The 24558-nt window shown below is 34.5% G+C and overlaps 1 protein-coding gene across 6 annotated transcripts in view; it reads right to left on the bottom strand.

Moving 5' to 3' along the window:
* Nucleotides 1-24558, bottom strand: part of unc80 (unc80, NALCN channel complex subunit) — a 136408-nt gene that overhangs the window by 38424 nt on the left and 73426 nt on the right. For all 6 annotated transcript variants that reach the window (XM_071588468.1, XM_071588463.1, XM_071588466.1 and 3 more), the window contains 20 exons: nucleotides 23695-23825; nucleotides 18549-18789; nucleotides 17264-17352; nucleotides 16219-16438; nucleotides 15023-15231; nucleotides 14322-14441; nucleotides 14079-14251; nucleotides 13797-13974; nucleotides 13461-13708; nucleotides 12226-12433; nucleotides 11077-11266; nucleotides 10165-10334; nucleotides 9571-9819; nucleotides 9346-9478; nucleotides 8776-8913; nucleotides 7000-7193; nucleotides 3428-3538; nucleotides 2907-3136; nucleotides 2621-2816; nucleotides 2300-2518 (listed from right to left, as the gene is read on the bottom strand). In XM_071588468.1, coding sequence (XP_071444569.1) covers nucleotides 2300-2518; nucleotides 2621-2816; nucleotides 2907-3136; nucleotides 3428-3538; nucleotides 7000-7193; nucleotides 8776-8913; nucleotides 9346-9478; nucleotides 9571-9819; nucleotides 10165-10334; nucleotides 11077-11266; nucleotides 12226-12433; nucleotides 13461-13708; nucleotides 13797-13974; nucleotides 14079-14251; nucleotides 14322-14441; nucleotides 15023-15231; nucleotides 16219-16438; nucleotides 17264-17352; nucleotides 18549-18789; nucleotides 23695-23825 — 3647 coding nt within the window. The remainder of the gene's footprint in view (nucleotides 1-2299; nucleotides 2519-2620; nucleotides 2817-2906; nucleotides 3137-3427; nucleotides 3539-6999; nucleotides 7194-8775; nucleotides 8914-9345; nucleotides 9479-9570; nucleotides 9820-10164; nucleotides 10335-11076; nucleotides 11267-12225; nucleotides 12434-13460; nucleotides 13709-13796; nucleotides 13975-14078; nucleotides 14252-14321; nucleotides 14442-15022; nucleotides 15232-16218; nucleotides 16439-17263; nucleotides 17353-18548; nucleotides 18790-23694; nucleotides 23826-24558) is intronic.

Here is a 24558-nt window from a genome sequence, read left to right as displayed (position 1 = left end):
ACAAATATAAATTAATGCAGAGGTGGTGAAATAAATACGGTTGGTAAAATGTATGAATTCCATTCCAAAATCACAGTGATTATAGACTAAAATTATCTTTAAAGCTGTTTCCCTTGAGATGCAGAATATTCCCAGAAAGAGGGAAAAGTATCCATTAGGCCAAGACTGCAGTGGTATGCAGTGGCAGTTGAATAAGAATGTTAGATAAATACATTGAAAATGAGGAAATTGCAACTGGTTCAGCAAAAAACTGCTCTGCAACAGATGTCATTACTTAAATTGGAGGGGCCATCAAGAGTTTATTCTATAATTTTATTCACAGGAACAGGCACATTAACTTCTCCTTTTTTAATAGATGAATTTAGGTTTTTGAGGAGCAAAATTGTTTCATGCAGCTTAAATGATTTATTACACAATATAAATATTTAGAAAGCAATTTGTTGTCTCATGTGTAACTTGTAAATGTGGCTTGAACCCCGAACATTAAAAGATCCCCCTGCCAAATAGCGACAAATACTCTATCTATGGATTATTTCTCAAAAAGCAATCAAAACTTTACCTAAAGAAAAAATTAAATGTGCCTTTTCCAGTAGGTCATGCCTTAAGAACCTGATCTCTCATACTACAGACAAAGTTCCCAAAAACGAGAGTAGTGGAGTGTATGAATTAAAATGCTCGGATGGTAACTCGAAGTACATTGGGCAAACAGGACAAAAATTTCAAGAAAGGATGAAAGAACACCAAAAGTGTAAAGAATAAGAGCATAACATCCCTATTTGAAAAGCACCTAATTGAAAATTACCACAAAAGTGACTTTGTGACTAAAATTCTTCATTTTGAAAATAAAGGTCAAAGGCTCAATGCTTTGGAGAAGCTGGAAATTTTGAAATACATCCGTTGCAAGGATGAACTTGCCAATGAAATTTGGTATCCCTCCTACTCCTAGACCTACCACTCTTCCAAGTCAATGATTGACACCAAAAGATGTAATTCTCTTTCCCTCCCAGCTAAATTTTAACCTTTTTACCCCTCCACCCTCCCTTACCCACCCTCTCTGAACAACCTTGCTCCCTCAATTAGAAGGTAAATATACCAAGTTTGCTTCTATGAGGACCACCTGATGATGAATGATGTACAATGTTGAAACCTGGGACGTGTTTTTAAATAGTGTGTGGAATTACAAAGTTAATAATTTCATTTCATTCCAATATTTAGAAAGCATATGCATCAGTATATAGGGTTTAAGAATGCCAAAATGAATAATTAAATAGCAAATGATAATGAAATTTCAGGTCAATCAAACTTATCTGCTATACTTCTGTGATACAATCCATCCCATTACTTTACATTTATCATTTGTTTTCTTTTTATGACACTGATTATGCCACAGACGATGATGAAAATACTGTGGTCTTTCCCTAACTTTCTAAAGTTAACCACAGTTATCAACCAAAAGGTCAGTCTGATAGACGAGGGCAAGCTCCCTATGTACTAAGTCATGTATCAGGTTGGAGAGACCAGTTCCCTTGCCTGTGCCACCTAAGGTTTCCCAGGAAGATCTAGTACCCACAAAATCACACAGCTTGGGTAAGCCTGAGGGTGCCCGCAGACATCACCCTGCATTGAACCTAAGACCACCAGTCAGTAGACCAGCAACCCACTCTTCAGAACACCCCTTTCTTAAATTGAGTAAATGCTATTTTACAGGGATATTACCTAGTAGACACTGTTATATCTATCAAGCTGTTTTATAAATTTTCTGGGAAGCAGTTATACACATACAAATTCATTCTACAGAGACATACACGTACGTCAATTGGTGTAGTTTTCGTAAGATACATTTCACCCAGTGAATATTTGCTTGACATAGGGTAATAATGATATTAATTTGCTTAAATCAAAGCTTTGAAATAAAGCAGAACATGGGTAAAGCAACATACAAAAATTAAATAATTTAATATTGCAGGAAAATATACCTGAGGTCTGGTTGTTCAAAATAGTCTTTTAGGTTTTAGGAATAGTTTTTCAGTACAAAGGATGTCTTTTTTTCAGTGGGTGTGGTTTTAGGAGAAGATTTCACACATGGAGAGAGTGTGTTACAAATTTTGGATGCTTTGTCAACACCATTAAGAGGAATACAACCCAAAAAAATCAATGATTCATCAGCCACTCAACATCACAGGATAAAATATGACACATCTTGCTTCAGGTAAGGATCCACTAGGCACTGAGTCTCAAGGTTAAATTACAATACAAGATGCATAAGAACTACATCAATCAAATTTACTCAGAAACTTACTAGCATTTGATGTCCTCTCACTGAGTCTGCAGCATAAGCCACAACCATAACACATAAAGAGATGCAATCCAATACTGTCACCATTTCATTTTCATCATGGTAGCAAAAGTCAATGGCTTTTAAAGGCTTCTCCTCCTTCACAAGTTCCCCAATGTTAAGTGGATCCGGTGAAGGTGTTTCAAGGCTGAGCAAAAGGTTAAAAAGACATTTGGCAGGTACCTATGACCCAGGATTAAAATATTATTATGGATTACAAATTAATTGAATGAATTAATTTTTCAAACAACTAGCCAGCATGAAAAAACAAATTATAGTCATTACTTTGTGAGCGTCTCCATACTGACTATCTTCATCTGTATCCAATATTGATGAAACACTTCCAAACATTTGCAAAATAAAAGGTTTTCTGTTCATTAGGTAAAATTGTTTCACTGCATACTCTATAGTTCTTGTCACCAAGGTATTGGTTTGATGATTGGAATATATTTGAAGTAGGGTAGGCATTATAAGTAAATAGCTGAAACACAAAGATGGACAATATTACAATGGGTGGAGGAATTATACCAATATTTAAAATAAACTTTGATAGCAAGAAAAATATATTTACCCGTTGGTTGAAAAAATATTTTTGAAATTGTGAGCAGCATTAATGTATGTAGCCATTACATAGCGTAAAATACAAGAATCTTCACTGTGCAAAATGAGAGCACCATTGAGAACATTAAGAAATAAATGAATATCTCCTGAATATGCAAAATTTCCAGCCATCGCCTCAAACATTCGAGCAATCAGTCGAACCCACATGAATTTATGAAGGACATCTAGACCCAACAGCTCCTATGAATTAAATTTGTTTCAATGAAGAATAAATCAATTGAATAAATGTTAATTTTAGAGAGATAAAATTAATTTAAAATTCAAGGAATATGTCCTACAATGTAATATACTGTACTTCAGAAACAGACTTAAAAAATAACTGAAATTTATTTTAAGACTAATAATAAAAACTTACTAGTGTCATATTATTACCTTAAAATAAGGTAATGAGATGTACCTAGGTAAGGCTTGTTAGTATACAATTTATTATTCATACAAGTCAATTACAATCAAGTTAAACTAAAGGCATACCTTTCCCATTTCTCCACCTTTGTATAAATCAATATCAGATTCTAAGGCTTTTCTAGGAAATGATGGTAATTTCATCAGCTCCTCATGCAGAAATACAACTCTCTGAACAACCTGAAAATTGGATATAAAAAGAAAATGTATCATATAGGATATAATGGTCAACTTTAACATACAGGTAATCTTTGTTCATGGACAAGATATGCTCCTGAGAGTATCTTTGGGTGAAATTTGTATGCAACTCTATTATATGATGGATGCCAGATAAGAAGATGAGATGAAATCTCATTATTTTGATTCCACTCAACCAAAAATATCACTCCATTTCTCACCCTTTAAGAAAGTACACTTTTATTGTATTGGCAATAGCCACAGAGAAATATTATTGTGCATGAAAAACAGAAGCATCATCTTAATGTTGAACCACTACGCTAATATTTATGATTCTAGGGCATGATGTTGCCCATTTACCATATGAATTCAGAGCTTCTTTAAGAAGAGCTGAGGAGAGCTCTTAGCCTGATTCATGCTGGTCTAACACTAGCCATAAAGGTTCATGCAGAGTCAAAGGGAAAAAATATACATATTCCAGAGTGAAAAACATTACCAAATAATTTGAAGAGCTTGTATTAATAATGTTTGGGTTTTGCTGCTCCAATGGCCGAAGTTATACCATGCTTTAAATTCGTTCGTTTAAAATCCATATCATTTTAAAAAAAACTTCCTTACAAATTCAAGGTTATGAATAATTTTCCATGAAATACTCTTATTCATCTAAAATTCCAAGTTGTGAAGTGCAATTAAATGATCATGAAGGAGGATCTTTCCACAGCTCAAGGATCACAATGATACACTTAACCCATTTTAAACCAAGTGAGATTAAAAGGCAAATAATATACTGTGGGAAAGATTCTAGATGGCAAAAAATAACAGAAAAATGACACTTTCAATATTTGCTCTGAAAGCAGTTAAACTGATTTTGTAGGTTAGGTCAACCGACCAAGTTTACTCATTACCAATTAATGTCCATTTATTTTCATATCCTTTTACAATTCACTCATAGATGAAAGTGTTTTCTTCCTAAATATAGCAGAAAGATTAATAATATGCCAGATGAATTTTATTGGTGTTTTAGTGGGCTGTTGAAGCAGCATCATAGTTTAATTTCCCAAATATAGGCTCAAAAAACAAATATTTTTCAAAAAGACATACATTTTGAAATTAAGCTTTATTGCACCCTTGAATTTTTAAATAATGATGTTTAAATTGTCACTTTGTTTCATTATACCTACATGGCAAAAGTGATGCTATGTGCAAGGGTGATATAAATAATGAGACAAGCCCTAGCATAAAAAGTACCAATTAACTGCAAAAGTAAATATTTACTAACTTAATTATTATTAATTTAATTACAAATTATCTTCATGGGGATCCTTGGGAGCCCATTCATAAGAACAGAACACCATTAAGTTGGGAGATTTTTAACCCATGGACCACCTATATCAATATTGCAGACTAGAAATGTCATCCCTTTGTTGTTACAAACATATAAAGTATATACCACCAATTGGTAGGCTGCTGTAAATAAAGTTATTGTATTTGATCCTATCATATCAGTAGGAGAATTTGCATGTATTTTATCTTACAAAGAGATCCTACCCACTCTTCTTGTGAACCCTACCAATGGAAGCAAGTATGCAATTCAATGATTCCATGTCAAAATGTACACTTTTCCTTATGTCTTTCCTCATAATCCTTGCATAAATTCCCTCCTCCTTGAACTTTTTTATTTTGCAACCAAAATTCGTCAAACAAATGTCCTTTCTGAAGCAAAAGCATCTTATGAGGCACCTCGCATAGCTAGTTTTGAAAGGGATTGAGTGCATGAGTTTAACATAAGCATGAAATACTCTACACATACCATATTGAAGCAGAGAGAGCCAGAGAGCTCCGGTATGTAGGGGGAATTAATGGAGAGAGAGAGTAGGTGAAGGGAAAAGCAAGGAGCCTGGCTCTCCCCTCTTTGTATAGGTCTCTGAACTTTATTAAATTTTGCTATAGCATTGCATGTCTAAGCCTATTCTCCTCTCTGTCACTTTAAGCAGCAGAATAAGGTACCCATCTTTCTCTTTGGTGTGTTTTTAATTATTATTTATAACATAATATCTGAGATAAAAGTACTAATATTCCCATTATTATTATCAATAAGTTAGCACTTGGGAGAAGTTTATACATGACACCACAGATGCTTATCCCTTTATAACGAGATATCCAGATAGGTGCATGTTGGATACCATTTGGGTCTAAATGGTTGAAAACTGAACTGCTTAGTTAATAGGAAGCTGGATTGAGCAACCCCCTGCGTGACTTCATCCATAGAAGTATTGGCTTCACTTTTAAAATTTTTCAATCCCATACTTATCAATATAGTGATTAGATAATATGCCTCAAGTTACTGCAAATGTAAACTGAAGTGTACTGTCAGTGTGCATCTGCCCCCAGAATTGCTATTATGTTGCTAATGAGAGAGGTAGGGAGAGTAGAAAGAAATACAGTTTATATTTGACCACCATTTGAGTTTTCACTAATTCCAGGTTTTCTGTGACACATTTTTCTCTATTATACACTCTCTGGCCCAATATACTCCATACTTAATTATAGTTCCATTAGTTTAGTACTCAATAATTTATCCTTATCCTATTTCTCTTCTGACAGAGTACTCAGTCAACAAAGATTGCAAATACTTTGACTGGCTGGAAAACTCAATCGCAACTGTTAAATAATTGATAAATTATAAATATTGAGCTGACAGCCTATGTAACACAAATATACATAAATTAACAACTCGCCAACTCTCATTTATAGCAACTGCCAAGCCCGTCTCTCACTTTACAACAATAATGATGAGAATGGCATATCTTGTCATAGGAGTACTAATGGATGATGGAAGGGAACCGATTCAGTGAGAACTATGGATCATAAAGCCTTGATTGTCCAGTCATTCAAAGCATTTCTTTCATGCACAACTTTTCATGATTGGTGCAAGTTAATAGACAAAAATATTATAATAAGAAAACTAAAGTAATGGTATTCTTAAGATGCATTATGACTAAGTTAAATATTTAAATAGGGGGACTTCCTTATGTGCATATTTTTTTCTGAGGGTGACAGGAATTGCATATCCTGGATGGAAATTTTGGTCTACTGCTTTATTCAATAATAAATTTGCAGCATTTTATAAAACTGTTTCCACATCAGAAGTAAGCATAGTAAATTAATCATTTTCCCGATAAATCATATCTTCCTTCTGTGTCTCAAATGTTTGATGAGAATTGTGTTATGGTGGGGGTAATGATTTCTCTAGGTTGAGATACCCAGGCCATATTTATACATGGATCTTTCCAGGAGATACATTAATCTTTTTGGCCCCTAATTAATGATAAGAAGCCCCAACATATAGGAAAGACATTTTTATATGCAATTCCTCAGTTTGATTAAATTAAATAAAGACGTCCCAAAGTATAAAAAGTAATTAACTTAAACTACAAATTAAATGTTTAAAAACCACAACTTACCATGTCAACATTCTTTAAAATAGCCCAAGTGAGGAGAACTTTTCCTATTTCAACAAATTTCAAAATCAGAGCTTGCTTTTGTAATGCGTTATAGGCATCATCCGGTTCCATGTGAACCAATGCTAACTGAGGATACTGAGATCTCTTAAAGAAATAGAAATCTCTCACATAGGCTGATGGGTTATGTATTTGATCTGAAAAGGAATATTTATAAAGAGGTAAATACCTGCAAGGCTTAATCATAGTTTACATATTTTTAAGGGAATCTACCCGTTAAGGTAGGTTTTTGGATGGACACAGCTACCAAATTTGTGACTCCTATATGTGACACAGCTACCTATTTTGTGACTCCTAACAAAACACTAAATCCAGTATCCTACTCTACATCAGATCCCTCTTCATCTCTGAGTACTTTCTTCCTCCCTTCATCCTGTCCAACATCCCTATCCTGTTCCTTCCCTTGCTTCGCTTGCCTAACATTCTCCCCTCTATTACCATCTTCAACATCCCAATGACGGTCAATACCCCCTTCATCCACTTTTCCTGCCTCCATAGGATTTCTCCCAACAAACCCCTCTCTTCACCCACCATACCAAGAACTTGCTCATTTGTTTTCTTGTCTGTCCATTTCACCTTCTCCATTCTTCCCCACACCCACATTTTACGAAATTTCATTTTGACATTGTAGCAATATAAAAAATAATATTTTGACAAAACTTTTTCCTCGTACTTTTTATACAAACCATGTAGTTGGTTCAAAAGTTCCTGAAACAGGAGTATTTTAAAAATTTCAAGTTGCTGCACATTGTAAGAACATTCACTTACAGCCTACATGCATATGTAACTTCGTTGACAGAAACCTTAAACTGGACAAACCTTGTCAATTATTTAGATAATATACGGCACTTCCACATATACATGCTACAAAACCTATGTCAGGAATTGTCAATCAATACACTATGATCGGTGTATTATGGTTATTTCTGTACGAGAATCAATAATGGAATTATCTTTTGGGGTATCTCCAGCTGTACCAGAATTTTTAAGATACAAAAAAAGAGCCTTCAGGGTTATTGCAGGAATTAGTCTATAAGCCTCCAATTTTATGTGCGCTCCCTTTTATAATAATTGGAAGTGATTAGGTAGTTTGTCAAATATTTGAGTTATAATTTTGTCAGGCCTTTCAGTGAGAGAACTTTCCTTCTACGAGGGACATTTTCATTTTGATATCTATTGAACTGGTGTTCCTGGTTATTCATACAGAGTAAAGGTGATTTGTTTTTATGAATACTATAGCTTCCGAAATTAAAATGTGGGGGAAAATGCAATTACTGTATTTTAAGAAGTATGGATTACAGGAAGTTTGCAGGATAATCCCCCCCTCACCAAATGGCTCTTTTTTGTAGCCTGAAAATACAGGTGAAGTGGCTGGAAATACTCCAGAAGTTATTTAACGATAAAAGTTAACAGGTGGGTTCTTCCAATTACAACCAGGTCCTATCCATTTCTAGTTTCTAAAAAATAGGCCAAATTACATTTTATACATGATATTTTATGTTTTATGTTTATGCCCAGGATATATAGAATTAATTTCCTTACTTTATTTACACAGATCAGGAATGCCTTCAGGAATAACCTTCTTTTAATCAAGAGTAAAACTTGAATGGATATAACAATTGCTGAATTTCACAAATATAATCATGAATTACCCAAGGACATACAAAACCATTTTTAAAATTTAATAATGCTCAGTAGAGAAAATTAATTAAAAGTTACGAGTTTTGTGGTCCACTAAGAAGAATTCCTTGTGACGTGTCTCATCAATCCCAAAAAAGTCAAGAGATTCACGAAGAATTTGGCAAAACTGAGTATCTTCTTGAACAGGAAATTGTGATGGAATACCACCAGCATCATCTGAAATAAAGGAAAAGTTGGAACTTTTCAAATGGTAAAATTCAATGACATATGAAACTTATGATCAAATAAACAAGATTAACCTAAAATGAAACATGATGCTGGTAAAATGAGAAAATAGAGGTGGATGCACCTTTTTACAAAAGAGATGAGTTATGATAAGAAATTAGTTTTATCTAATAAGAGAACGTTAACTGGGATCATATTAAGATTACTTAATAGTGGCGTTTACATCATTTACCCAAAATAAAGCACATAGATTTACTTGGCATATTGGATAAACATCATTCATCACTTCTGAAAGTGATCAAACCTTAAACTTTTCACTGAATGCAAGGAAATTAAATCTATTAATTCTAAGTAACTAAAAGTTAACTAAAAGAATATTTAAAAGACTTTTCATTATATGATAAAGCCCTTACATGCACTTACCTTGAGGGCCATGGACAATAATTTTTTTTGCAGATGGGACATTTGCTGTGAGCAAAATTGATGCATCACATTGTTCTTTCCTTAAAATCTGCTTCAGATCTTTGAACATTATTCCATGCACACTGTGCACAACCTTTAATAAATCCAAACCAATGCAAATTAATTGCTATTCGCAGCCTAAAAATTAGCATACATAATAAATAACAAAATAATATGACAAATTACCATCCAGAGAATAGACAGAGCAGTTCCAATCAGCATTTGCCCTCCTTCTTGAGGAGTCCTTACATAAAACATGACATAACCAATAATGTAATTATAAAGAGCAAAAGCAGCCTGCTGAGGAAGTTTTGGAACAAATCTGATTAGGTGACGCAGTACTTTGAACATAAGGTCTTGTTTTTCCCTGGTAAGTCTCTCCAAGACATAACGGAGAAATAATGCACTATCTTCCACCAAACAGTTCCATATCACCTGGGGAAATGAAAAAGATTACATGCTATTGAGTTATGAAAACTAAGCCTTTTCGTTAATTCCTGAATTTAGGCATACGTGTATAATTAAAATATTTTAACATTTATTACAACAATTTTTCAATTGAAACAAATTAATGAAGCCACATAAGCCCAAAAAATTATTCATTTAAAGATTAGTTTGACATATAAGGCTTTGTGCATCAAAATACTCATCTTACAATCAATCGACAGAATAAGAATTCACCAAATATTTAGCTAAATATAATCAATGCTACAATTAATACCTCATACATTGATGTTACTACATTCTTTGATGATCAAAATATGCATAAAAATACTAGACCTGGTAAGCAACTTCATAAACAGCATTCCCATCAGGAGAGACAGCAGCATCATCGAGTAAATTGATTACCTCAATTACAGCCGAGCAAAGGCAAGATGGAAAAAGAGAATGAGCTGAGTGTACGTGATGAGTTGCACTTCTCTGCTGAGATTCTGGCTGCTCTTCATCTCCTTTTTAAAGAGAATTGGAAATTACAACAGCGTAACTTAAATGGAACCCTGAATAACTTTGGTCATACCACAAGAATAAAAAAACAGTACTTTTATCAATTTTTACAGATTGAATCGACCTTGGGCAAAAATATCAGATGTAATGAAATGAATTTTCTATGATATACATTATGTTGGACAACGATTTATGCAAATGAGAATGTCACATTGCTAAAATATTCTTTTTGATATTTTCACAAGAAATGAATTGATAAAATTCATTGTACAAGTAATTGGAAGAGGCTGAGGGGGGATAGGAAGTTGGAGTGGCCTGGGCCCATGAGGATAAAAGCACAATTGGATGCTAAGGAGTGGGAAGGGCTAAGGATTCATATGTACATTGTATCTATTGTGCAACATTATTTCTCATCGCGTGAGGGGAGATTGGGAAAATTGGAGGGAGTGGGATGGAGATAAAGTCAATCCAGTAAAACTGGACAGTCAAATCTTAAATAAAATTATATTTTTCTGGAAATAAGAGAGATGGTGTTTGACTACGTGATTTCAGATAGTCCATTTTAGTAATATTAGTTTTTCAAAGAAGTTATTACAATTATCTAGTTAGGATAACCATTGATGAGCAATGGCCATTGATGTTGAGCAAAACAATGAGGTTTTACAGTATACAGTAAGCATCACTTCCTCCCAAATAAGGTGCAAAATAATATTCAATTTAATGAAAAATATGACATTCCGGACCGACCTTCATCATGGTCATCACCAATGGCGTGATACAAGCTTGGTTCATAAGCAGCTTGCACAGTTATGGGAATAGTTGTTATGAGGAAATTTTCTCTTTCAACTCTTTTCTTGTCTTCTTCTGCTTGCAGAGCCAATTTTATTAATTCTGTTTGCTGTTTCTTTCTTGTTTTTGTAGCTGTTACAAGTGATCGCTGGAAGTTGAAATAAAATACATGCAGCACATTCAACAGAGATTAATTAACATTATATTTACACCATGAAAAATGTTATACATTTTTAATCATGATAGATGGTGCAATTTTAAGCATGTTTAAAATACCTGTATTTTAATTTTAAAATAATTTTATTACTTTTATATTCTGGACCTTAACTATTTAATTAAAGGAGCATATTAGTATTGAATAGTCCATGGTTTTCATTCAAAACAATAATCCACATGTAATTTACATGTAGTGCCATAAATTGCAGCAATCATTTTATACTAATATTTCACTGCTCTAAAATATGTGCACAGGTGGGTACAATTTTCCTAAAATTGATCCCATCTGAGCCATGCTCTCACGAAAGGAATTCCATGTCATAAAGGTTCTTTAAGAAGTGAATAATTCTGTCAAGTTTAAATGACATTCTACCAGTGATTCCTTTAAATTAAATCCACATGGTCTGATAGTGTATTTCTTTTCCTTTTCAATTCAAACGTAATTATTGATTAAACCAAAGCTTGTGCAGAAGGCATGTTTTGGAAGGAAGATCCTAAGATACTGACACAGTTGAAAGACAGGTTTGTGGGTTCAGATCCTTTTCTGGAAAGGGTACCCTCTCTGGCCAACTTGAAAGTGTTGCTTATGTTCATATGGGTTATGAGAACTGACTGTCAGGAGGCTATGGTATGGATGAATGCCAGATATGAGAAATTAACCAGCTCACCGCCCAGCAAGGGTTTCTCTGTTTGTCTTACATACTTCTTACCACCCCTTTTGACCCTTTCAATCTGAGTGCCATGGGCTTTAACTTGGCCTATTGTGGACCTCACACAAACGACATATCATTATAACTAAATTATAGAAGGATTCATTGCATTTAAAAATATTAAAACTTAGTACTGAGAAAAATTAGCACCATACTATTACTGTACGTCATGCAGACTTACATGACTTTCTTGGCTGATTGTCACTTCCTCCACTTTAGTTTTTACTTGTGGCATCCATGGAGGATCAACAACAGGTAGCATTTCAATGCCTATCTTGGGAGAGGGAAGTGTGAATTCAATACCTGGAGGAGGAACCTTAAAAGTTAGATGAGCCCCTTCTTCCATACGTGGCCAAACTTGATAGCGTAACTTCCACAACACCTGGAATCTGTCAGTAAAAAAGCAATCATTAGCACTACAGATAAAATTTTCACATATTGCAAATATGAAACATATTTCAGGAACATGATATTATGCAATACCAATTACAAAGTTAGTCAAAAATATATTTCCGTCTCTCTGAATATTGCTACCATAGATTTTTGGTAGTGATATGATATTTATATTATGTTCATAGGTTCCTAAAAGACATGTTTGATATATGAGTAGAAAAATTCACATTGATTACAAATATTCCAGACAAACACCATACGATTGTAATTAGAGTTTGAATACAAATAACAGTCAAATATAAAAAAGAAAACCGCAAACCGGAGCAGTAACAGCGTACAATAGAATAAAATAATATATCAAAAGAGAAAGAGACATGAATTCATCCACAAGATATAATTGATGTTCATACAGGAATTGAGAGGTTCAACTTAAAAAAAAATTATTTCCCTTATTTTTCTAAGAAATGATTTCAGGCATGTCACACCAGCAAAACATGGGTTTATAAAAAAACTTAGCCAAGTTATGGGCAGATATCCTCAAGTCTTTACCTCCTGTGCTGTGCCAATGCATTTCAGCATTGGTTATCATATTAAATATCTAATTATTAGACTGTGCTGCTTGAGGTATATAGTTACTAAAACATTAATACAGCATGCAAAAATATATTAGTGTAACAATAATATTACAAATAGATGAAATAATTAAGACTACATGAAAGAATCGGAATGTCAACAACTGACATACATCCAAACAATCTGTTTTAGAATGTATTGTATTAAGTAAACTAAAACTGTTGACATCAGTTTCATTCATATCTATATATTGATATGGTTATCATATTCCTCAATTTCTTTCGTCTTCTATGGCCATGCCTGCTTTTATGCTATATACATTAATTCAACTTTAATTCTTGTATCACCATTACTGTTAGATGTGTTGGTCTTACAAGTGACATTAAAAAATAGAACAAAAATATTTTAATCAAATAAAAAAAGACAACATTAGGGATGAATCATTTATACCTGAGGATAGCATTTATTCGACCAGCTGGTTCTGTATCTTGGAGGGCACCATGAATTAAATGAGTTGCCTGAACAGGAGCCCGCACAGCCCCCAAAATAAAGAGTGCAGCAGCTGATGCAGCAACTTCTTGACTGCTCTCCAATAGTAGCTCCCATGCCAAAGGTAAGGAATCAATAAAATGTTCCTCAGCAAGAACCACAGCACCTTTTACTAACACTGATAATGGAGCATGAAAAACATCACGCACCTGAAATATATAGGCAGAAATAAATTAATGAGCTTTCATGCACTGGAATGTGAATCAATAATTATGTTCATATGCAATTCAACACTACCTGAGTTTTGACGTATTTCAAAATAGGAGGGACATCTTTCTTTTCTTTGGATCCTTGTCGAAATCCAAGTAAAGTATCTTTTCCTTTCATTTCTAGCTCAGGATCAGCAATGTCACGTGATGAATCTTTGTACCCTCCAAGCTTATTTGTTTGACCACCATCCATATTTTTATCAGATCTAGGAGGAAATTTTAGGCAATGTATAACTATAAAGTCAATAGTCTGATGCAAATTATATTGATAAAAGGTATTTGGGGTGCAGAGAAAAGATAGTGTAGTCACCTATCTCTTTTCCCAAAACTATCTTTCCTGCGGATGGGTGATGCTTGTGTGCTGGTTTGATCCGAGACTTTACGTCCACGAAACTTATCTTTCTTAGCATTTTCCTTCTGTTGTTTATCATTTCTTATATCAACACCAACACCACCAATGATTCCAAATTCTTCTCCATATACCTTAATTTAAAAATTTCAGTTGTTAAATAAGCTTTTATGAACAATTGTACAAAAATTTTATCAAATTTACCTTCCTGACAGATTGGATCAATCTTGAGCATGCTCTCATATGCCTTCGGTAACAGTATGGATGGCAAAATGATTGATGACAACAGTAAAAATTGAAGGAATTGGCCACCTGTACAACAACCTGAAAATTAAAAGGATAGAAAGAATACAAGTGTTGAAAATAAATAAATCAAGTATTTTCTCATTTGAGTGGAGAAAATAATGCATACTTATCTAAAACAAATAAAACATGCGAATTCCATTTACTTGTCGCAGGAATCCATCCTTGTTGATTTAACTTAAAATTTTGAAGGTTTATTTAATGTTTAATGTTTAAAATATATTTTGAAGGCTATTTAATTCTAAATTTTTCTAATGAGACCAAATTGAATTCCAAAAATAAAGTGGGTCAATGGAGCAACAAGTGATAAGTACTTTGAAGAATGGGTGAAAAGAAAAGCCTAAGGAGAGCACTTACTACAAGAAGAGGGAAATTGATTGAGCACATCATGAGGCACAATAGTTTACAGATGATTTTTAACAAATGCCAGTGCAGGGAACTAAATGAAGACAATGTCTTGGGGCAAGGATAGCTTGGAGACTGCAAACTGACTATAGACTATAACTGCAAACCCATCCTCAAATTGATATCCTGTGACCTATACAATTCCAATATGTGCGACACAGGTTTAAGCTGAAATATAAATTGACAAATTTTCTCACCCTCATCCATGGCATATTTTTTGTTATGGCAATGTCATCAGCTTCATTGCTGTCACTGGGGGACTCCGGAGGCTGATCATCACTTAGAACTCCAGGAGACTCTTCTCCACTGACTTCTCCACCATGCTCACCTCCATGATCAGATGTATCACTTCTGTCCGAAAGTGAACTGACCTTACGTTTTGATTGAATAGAATCTTGCCTTCTAACTGTAAGTGGAATTGGAATATTAGTGATATTCTTTTTGAAAGCCTACTCTTGAGTGCTAAGTATACATGAGCCACTGGTGTTCCATCAAATTTGGGGAATGTGAAACATTAACACTATGACTACTAGGCACTTGGGTTTCAACATTATACATTACTCTGAGATATAAGAGATGAATGAGATGTGGCAGAACCAGCCAAAATGAAGTAAATTGCAGGTAAGGAACTCATTAATTTCAGCTATTTATAAGTGGAAATGGAATGGAAATTGAAATGGAAATTCCATGGATAATGGAAGTGGAATGGAAAACGATGATCATAGGACATTAAAAGTGTGTGGCAGTGTAAAGTTTCTGTTATTTTTTACCCTCATTAGGAATCAAAATGAAGATTTATATTGCTGATTGAAAACATATAAAAATATGAAAACTAACTAATAATAAGATAATATTATGGTGTGATACCAGTAACTACACTTCATATAGCTATATATTTTCTGTCTCTGAAGTCACGCAGGAGGCAAATATCACATTATTCCTTCAAAATATCAAAAAAGGTCTTGAAATTATAAATCATACATAAGGCCTCGCCCCATGAAATTGCATGGTAAGTAAGAGACTCTTGGTTAAATTGCTGATACAGGTTATATTTTTCCATTGGAATCTAAATAAGCAGTTACAACTTTAACTGTCACTGAATTACACTATTTGAGGTTATTTAAATTTTTGCTTAATAATTGATGCTCATTTGGTCGAAACTGAAAATTAATTTCCATATGGAACATTTTCAATGATGTGGAGGGAAAAATAAGGTCATAACATTTATTTCAAATGACTGAATAAAAAAAGAAGGAAGATGAGTGAAAAAGAATTGTGAACGTGAGCCTTTTCCTAATGAAAGCTACACTGAACAAAGAAGCATCAATACTGAAATTCCCTGCTTTTTCTAGCTATCACACCAAAAATTTTGTAATTACAATTATTTTCTTACAATCACAGTCTAGATCTTGCTTTACTACTTCCTTTGGTGGCGGTGCTCTTCGCAGTTTAAGGCTTCGCCGTTTGAATGATCCAGTGGAGACAGAGGGAAGAGGGGCACCAGCTGGTCCACCTCCAGTGCCTCGTCTCAATAGGAAAGGCCGGCCTTGTGGGATGCGGCGGGTTGTGGTCACTGTTGTTTTCCTTTCTTCTGGCTCTCTTACTTCCTCCCCCTTTTTAACAATAAAAATAATATTAAAATTAAAAAATACCAATTAAGGGTACATAAGATGTACAAATCTCTCAAGGGGTATCTTAGTTTTTAAATTCTTGCAGTACACATGTTATTGTTAGCCATGGTCTAATGGCCAAATGTTGGTATTCATTAAACCTGTGGACTAAGCACCGCTACAATTCTATGCCCAATTCCACTAAAAATCTAACAACCAGGATTAAAATGAACAAATTTTCAGCTACACATAATTTCTATCCCCCTTTATGCTATCCATACTAATACAGGGATTTGGCCACTATACAAGACCCCCGAGTTTGAAAAGAGTGGAGACCATGAGTTATGAATATTATTTATTAACTATGCAGTCATCCCCATGCCTATCCTCTGCACTGTGCCTCCCACACGTTGAGAGTCAGGATTCTGTTTTTCCAAAAATATTTCTCCTAATGCCATCCATTACTGCTGTTCTCTTTCTCCCTTCTTATTTTCTATGAACCTACTCCTTACTACTAATTTTATCCCCCTCATTTACGCTAATTAAACAATTAATGTGGTGCTTTTATTTGTTATCCAAGAAGCTTTTATTGATCTTATTTAAAGTTAGAAATTTTAACTTATTCTTCGATATTTCTCCAATGTAATTGGCATATGATGCTGTTTTTGGACTAAATAAATAAATAAACTTCAGTTGTATCTCTAACCCCACACACTGCATTCTAACAGCAGATGTATGTACTCATTAGGTCGGATTGCAAATGAATGATATTACAATTATATTTTAACATGACAATATTAAACTTGCCTTAGTAATTACATGCATTACCTGCATTGTAACTGTGGTATTGCTGCTCCCCTCTGATTCATTATCTGGTTCATGTAGAACAAAGCTTATTTTCCTCTCTGATTGCAAGCCTGTGGAAGAAATGACTTTTGTAATCATAATTTTGATCTGGTTATATGAACATATAGAAGAATTTGGTAGCACCATTTATTACTTATTGAACTATTTGACTTGGAAAATTCACCTAGCTATTTTTAAGAGTTTTTCGCTTGGACAACAATTTGCTACAACTGCATTAGCAGATGAGATAACCTTTGGAATAAACTCATTATGGCCCACAGACTATGGTACTGGACAGAAGGTATTATTATATGGCTTGTATATTTGGGATCATGCAGATACAACAACATCTGGAAATGTCTTGTTATATTACTTAGCCAAAGCAGCATGAATTTCTGAGCAACTTTCTACATTCACTAGGAACTGATTTAACATCTTATATCCTTCCCACAAAAATGTGCCGACTGAGACAAAGCACACATTTTGGGAACCCTAAAACTATAACAAAAGATGTAACTTACGAGAAATAATTTTTATGCAAATGTAATTCTGCATAATATGTTCATAAATGTGTGAGGCTTGCTTTTTTCAAAATGACAGTCCTCAGTTGTTATGTAAAATTATAAAAGAATAAATATTGACCAAAAGTCAAAACTAAAAAGCAATTCCAAAATAATCGAGCCAAGCCACAATAATAATGGCACTATTACTAGCAAGTTTTGTCCCAAGCAGAATTTTTCCTACATTTAATATTAAATTATTCTTACTCAATAAATAATTAACTGAGCATATGCATACAGAGATAAAATATTATCATATTAGTATACTTTCATGGCTTACTTTTAATTAAATGTTAAATATAGGCTATGCACACTCATTCATTCAGGGAAAGAAAAACATAAAGGTAAGGCAAAGAGCCATTGGTTTACCTACTGTTTCATTTTTCTGTTCACCTTTAAGCTTAACCTCAGTGTAAATTATTACATATTCCATGTAATATGCAATGGATAATAATGCACAACATGTGAATTATTTGTGCACCTGTAACCAAGTATCTTTATGAAATTTCATGCAATCCAAGAGAAAATAAAATACTATCATATCAATCCATATTGCACTGTTTCATTTTTACTTCCATGCTCTTTGATTTTCCTTGAATTTATTAAATGTGCTGATTGGGTATTGGGTATAAAAAGAATTGGAGGAAATGTGTTTTCCTTGAATAAGGAAGTGCACAGACACACCCATTAAAGTACAATATTATAACCTGCATCTCTATCACCAGCAATTGACTGAAGACTCTGAGCAGATGCTTGTGAATGTCCCATTGATGATAAGGCCATACTCCAACGGCGATTAGCTTCCTTGTTGTAAATTCTATCCCATGGACCACCTCCTGAAATACCAGCTCCACCACTTAGCAATGGTCCACGATCTGCATTAATTCCTCCACCAACCACAACTGAACTTACACCAGCACCGACACCAGCACCACCTACCCTTCCTCCCTAAATATGCCAAAGTAATCATTGAGTTAATGGTGAATCTTTTTGCATGATTTGCAAACTTACATCTATGTTCATAAAAAAGCCACATCAACCAATTTTTGGCAAAGCGTATACTTTTGTAAAATCCACTGGCATACATTAATTAATTTTTAATACAAGTGATATTTATAAATAAATGGACATGACAGACAAAAATGAAGATTATATATTTATTTTTCCAGAAACTTGAGGCATATATGCAAATGCATAGCACACAAGAGAAATGTACGCCAAAAAGCTATTTAATATGAAGGACACAAAATTTTCAGGCCAGGAATACAAATTATAGTTTACAAGATTCATTAATAGAATAATATACTCTCAAGGAAGTTTAGCAGTTTTATATTAAAAAAGATGTTATTTCCAGACTCTCCTTACTGCCAGAAGAAATAGCACTAAGCCTCTCATTGAACATCTCGTGAAATTACATTAGCAATTGTCATTAGTAACATAATATAAAATGATTACAGGTTATATAAGCATACATAACTGAAAAATATCATGATAAGATGCTTTACATGCAGCATTGCTTAAACATCCAATGACCTTTTTTTTGTATTTTGAAGACTAGATTAGCATGAATATAGAAATCTTAGCAATAAGAAAAATCACATTTGAAAGTACGAGGGTCATCCGGAAAGTAGTACCCGTTCGTGAAATAAAGACACAAAAGTAAATATTAACAAACATAAAAAATTTTATTTGAAAGAGGATACTTTAAACTACTTCTCAACATAATCTCCAAGCAAATTAAGGCATTTGTCATAACGTGTGACAAGTTTCTGTATTCCTGCTGCATAGTCCTTCGCCGCCAGCTCATTGAGATACGCGAGGGACCCATCTTGCACAAATTTTTGCATAATGCAGATGGTGTTTAACAATTTCATGAACAATTGTTCGAGAAACATTGGGAAAATGCTCACAGATGTCATCAATTGTGACGCGCCGATCGTTCCTCACGAATTCGTCAACTGAGCTCACCAGTTGGTCTGTAATGACAGACGGTCTCCCCGAACGCTCATCGTCGTGTGTGTTCCCCCTCCCCATGTTGAAGTTGCGACACCACCGCCGAACAGACGACTCGTCCATTACATTGTCTCCATACACCTCCTTTAATTGGCGATGAATATCACATGGGCGAACGTTTCTTGCATTGAGGAATTTAATCACTGCCCTCACTTCACAACTGGCGGCGTTCTCAATTTTTTTAAACATTGTAAACAATCACAGAAACAACACAGGCAATGCTAGCGTCACGCAACTTGGCTCAGAGAAGGCAGACAAGCCACTGAAGCTATCTGACCTCGTCCAGCGGCTACTCGCGTCGTCAGCACTTCATGCGGCACGAACGGGTACTACTTTCCGGATGACCCTCGTAATTCTTACTTTGACTGAATTCAATAATACAAAAAAATATTACTTTTACAAACCCACCATTAAGTACTGTAAAAATACCTGCACTTCACTTCAAGAGCTAAAATTATTAAATAACTAATATGAGTAGCTTATATGCACCAACATTTACTGAAATTTTCTAAGTCCACCATTTGAGATATCAGCAGCTCTTGAACATAATGCATTTACCATTTCAAGATGCTAATCTCAGCTGCTTCTTTCTAAATGAATTTAGGGCATCTTGCTTGATGGGGGGAGAGGCAGCTAGCAAAAAGTAGTCTGAATTTGATTACATTGCGCAAGAACAGCATACACTCGTGTGAATATTAGCCTTTTGACAAGACAGTATCTTGGGCAAGGGAAGCCAATAAATGCTAAAATATAATATGAATCTATGGTATTAAGGGTTAATACTTTTTTTTTGCTTCATTACAAACATTTTAAAATAGTTTCACATTCCAGTAACATACTTTGATAATTGTGATTATTTTAAATTGAGCTTATTCCATGCGTGTATTACATCTTCTAATACATAATTGTTCCATTATTGGTACAAGTATTCTATTGGTTAAGAGAGGTTTTGGATAGGCACAGACTAAAAAACAGTACAATGACATATTTATTTGACTCTCTTAACAAAAAACAACCTGACTTAGAAGTTACAATAGGCCCTTCTTCCATTCCACATACTTCCTTACTTACTTCATTCCATCTACCAAGCTCATCCTATTCCTACCTTTATGAGACCCTTGGATTTCCCCAACAATTCTCTCTCCTTGCACATCATACCAAGCACTTCCTAGTTTGTTTTTCTTTATACCCATTTTCATCCTTCTCCTCATCCACATTCCAAAAGCCTCCAATCCATGATTATCATCTTGCTTCAATGACCATGGTTCCACATCATACAAAACCATGTTCCATATTTAAGTTTTGAGAAGCGTTTCTTAGCCTCCTTACTCAATGCCCTTGTAGCGATTCTCTCCTCCTTATGAAAGCTTCTATGCAAAATGCAATTCTACTTCTGTCCTTACCACTTTCACCATCTTGGCCCAATTTATTACCAAGATATGTAATGTGTTCCGCCTACTCTATATTTTTCTCTCCAATATTAATAATTAACATATATTTCCTCTTTCTCAAAAACCAAATCACCTTTGTTTTGCTTACATTGATTCTCATCTCATGTCTGCTGCACTGACTTTCCAATGCATTCAGCAATATGTACTCGTAATCCCTTGGCTGACTGGCTATTCAAAGGCTTGATCATTTGAAAATCTAATTGATTTTATGAATTCTCCACTGACTTTAATTCCTATTTCCAGTTCTTCCCATGCCTCCTTTATAACTTCTCCCACATATACGTTGAAAAGTATGTGCGATAATGGACACCCCTGTCTCCTATCACTTCCTCTTCTGAAAACTACCTATCCAGACTCTCTATAAGCCAATTACATCTGAGCTGTCTGAGATATGTACAGAGTGTGGATAAGTCTCCTATCCCTCCAATCTACTTTTGGTTTCTGTGATATATTTATTAATTCTATCCAATTCACTCTATCAAATGCTTTCTCAAAATCTATTAAATACACAAATACATCCTGATTTTATCCTAGATTCTCTCTATTAGTGACCTCATTACTACTGAGACATCATGCATGCCCCACCCACACTGAACCCAAACTGATCATCTTCTAAGTAATGATTTACCCTGCTTTTCATCCTCTTCTTGAGGATCCTCAGGACCACTTAATCTGCATATGAAATCAAACTTACTCTTCTTAATTTCTCACACATGACTGCCTTTCCCTTTTTTGGAATAAGAACCCACACTGATCTGGCAAAATCTTATGGGCAAATTCCTCCCTCATTAATGCTACACATTAGTTCATAAAAACTCATCCTTCCATGCTTTCCTAAGCCCTTAAGTAGTTCCATGGGAATTTTATCCGCAACCGCTACCGTCTTTGTAGCCTTTCTTTTATTTTATTTTTCGACCCCAAAGAGGAGTATATCCTAAAATGGGGTTTCCATATTGTTTTTATTATGCTTCAATGTATATTTTATATAAATTCTGGTAAGACTATGCTATGCGGAAATAAAAACCTTTGAAACTGAAAAAATTTTATCCATACCCAAGGCCTTATTCAATTTCAATTCCCTCACTGCCCTTTTTACCCTGCCATCAAATAACTTAGACCTAAGCCATTATTCATCTGTTTATACTTCCTATTGCATAACTCTGAGTTTACATTCTATCATTTCCTTCTATCATCTATCAGTTTAATCATCACATCTGTAATCCATGATTTTCTTTTCCTCTACACAGCTCATATAGTTTTGTTTGCTGCTTTCAATATCCCTTTCTTGATGTTCCCATTTTTCTTCTTCTGTACCATCTCCCTTTCTTCACCCATAATTGTTTCTACTGCCCTTCGGTACTCCTTTCTCATTTCTCCAGTTAAAGTTTCTGAACTTTAATTCTTCTACTATCTTCCCTGTTTTATCTTCTTGTATCTGACATTACATTTCAATAGTAACAGATTATGATATAAAAATCCACATCAGCTCCCAGGAAATTGTGCAAATTAATTACGCTATTCCTTAATCTGATGACTCCTTTCCCAATGTGATTTCTTGGTGGCATGTAGGACCTGAACAATGACCAAATCATTGGTTCAGCTTTTACTTCTACTAATAATATTCCATAGCTCACCTTCTTTTTGCTTACAATGTTTCTTCCTACCTTTTGTTCAATATTATTGCCACCCCTTGCTGGCTCTCTTCACCTCCACCATATAATCTATAATATAACTATTGCTGCAGTAGTCCCCGCTAACCTTCACTCTCAGCATGAGAGACATTCAACTCCCAAGCTGTCTCTGGCGGACAAGTTTGCCATCATCATTCCTGCCACTTATTATTTCCTCTTTGACGTCATCTGTGGCATTTGAATCCTTTACACTTATCACTCCACTGATGACAAGATGATTCTAATTATCTTTTAACTATATGGCACACTATGGGAGTTAATCCGTGAAAGGTAAAGGGAGTGTGATCCCTGTGGTGTTCTCTCCACCGACTGATTTCATCCTTCACCTTTCCTATCTAGACAAGGTTTTTCAAACACATCTGATGTTGGGTCCAACCTCTCCAACAAGCACTCTGATGTCACTTTGTCCAAATCTCAACTGTGCTGCAAGAGGGCCATCACCTTATTGGGGAAGCAGACATATTGAGCAAGTTGTACCAGAAAGAAATTTTTTATGAAGAGTTTTATATTAAAGATTTGCTATGGTAAGGTCTATACATATAAATCAAATCATTCTCCCCACCTGCGGGTCTTCAATTTGATTATTTATAAAGTGGTTTTTTACATCAAGATTTCACTCCATTAGGATTGGTGACACCATAACTCAAACTTATTTCACCGGCCATCCAGAATTAAAATAGGAATTTGCATCAACTCACCTGAGGAGCACGTCCAGACTTGGGAAGAGTTTGGTATGTTTCACGCAGAAAAGCGGTCACTTCCAGGAGAAGGATACATGCTACCAATCTCAAAGCAATGGGACAGTCACTGCCAATGACACTGACACTGGCTGAATGGGTAACACAAACAAATATGAATATAATTTATTGCACACATCCCACTCCCACATCAGCAAGGATTTGAAAACTTTAGAAAGTGCATGCCTCCCTTCAGAAATAGGGAACTTTTCATAGCAATCACTCGAAGAGTCATAATTATCCGAATGAGAGCAATAGAATTCATGCTAGTCTCATACTCTACATTATTAGGTTATAATGATAATTAATGTATTATTAAGTAAAGCAATAACATTTAAAACATTTAGGGTGCTTTTACAGTTAAGAAGTATAATTATGAACTGTAGCAGGAAAGTCATAAAAATAATTTCTCAATGAATACCTAAGCTCTTACTTGTATTGACACTATTCTCATTAATTTTGGTGGTAGGTCAGAAGAAGTTCAATTGTGTAAACCTTGCTGGCCCAAGGTATGATTTTTTTAATTTCTTTTTTCAGTTTTCTTATGTGTAACCTTAACTATTTCAAACAATAGTCATGCCCAAATGAAACTACTTACATTCAGGTACGGAACGTATGCCATCAAAAATTTATTTATAAGGGCATTTTATTTCTCAAATTAGTTCTCATTGAATTCCTATGCATTCATCTGCTCTGAATTGCAATGCTGATTTTCATATTTTGATAGGAATATCCTACAAATGAAGAAACATTGTTGACAACAAAGATTATGGGCTTCAATTTAATGCCATATCCTATCAAATAAGGGAATTTCTGTTTTGGAGC

Source organism: Hetaerina americana, unplaced genomic scaffold (assembly GCF_022747635.1).
Source record: "Hetaerina americana unplaced genomic scaffold, ioHetAmer1.1.p SCAF_3, whole genome shotgun sequence".
NCBI lineage: Eukaryota > Metazoa > Arthropoda > Insecta > Odonata > Calopterygidae > Hetaerina > Hetaerina americana.
Note: the sequence above shows the minus strand (reverse complement) of the source record. Positions and strands in the feature narration are given on the sequence as shown.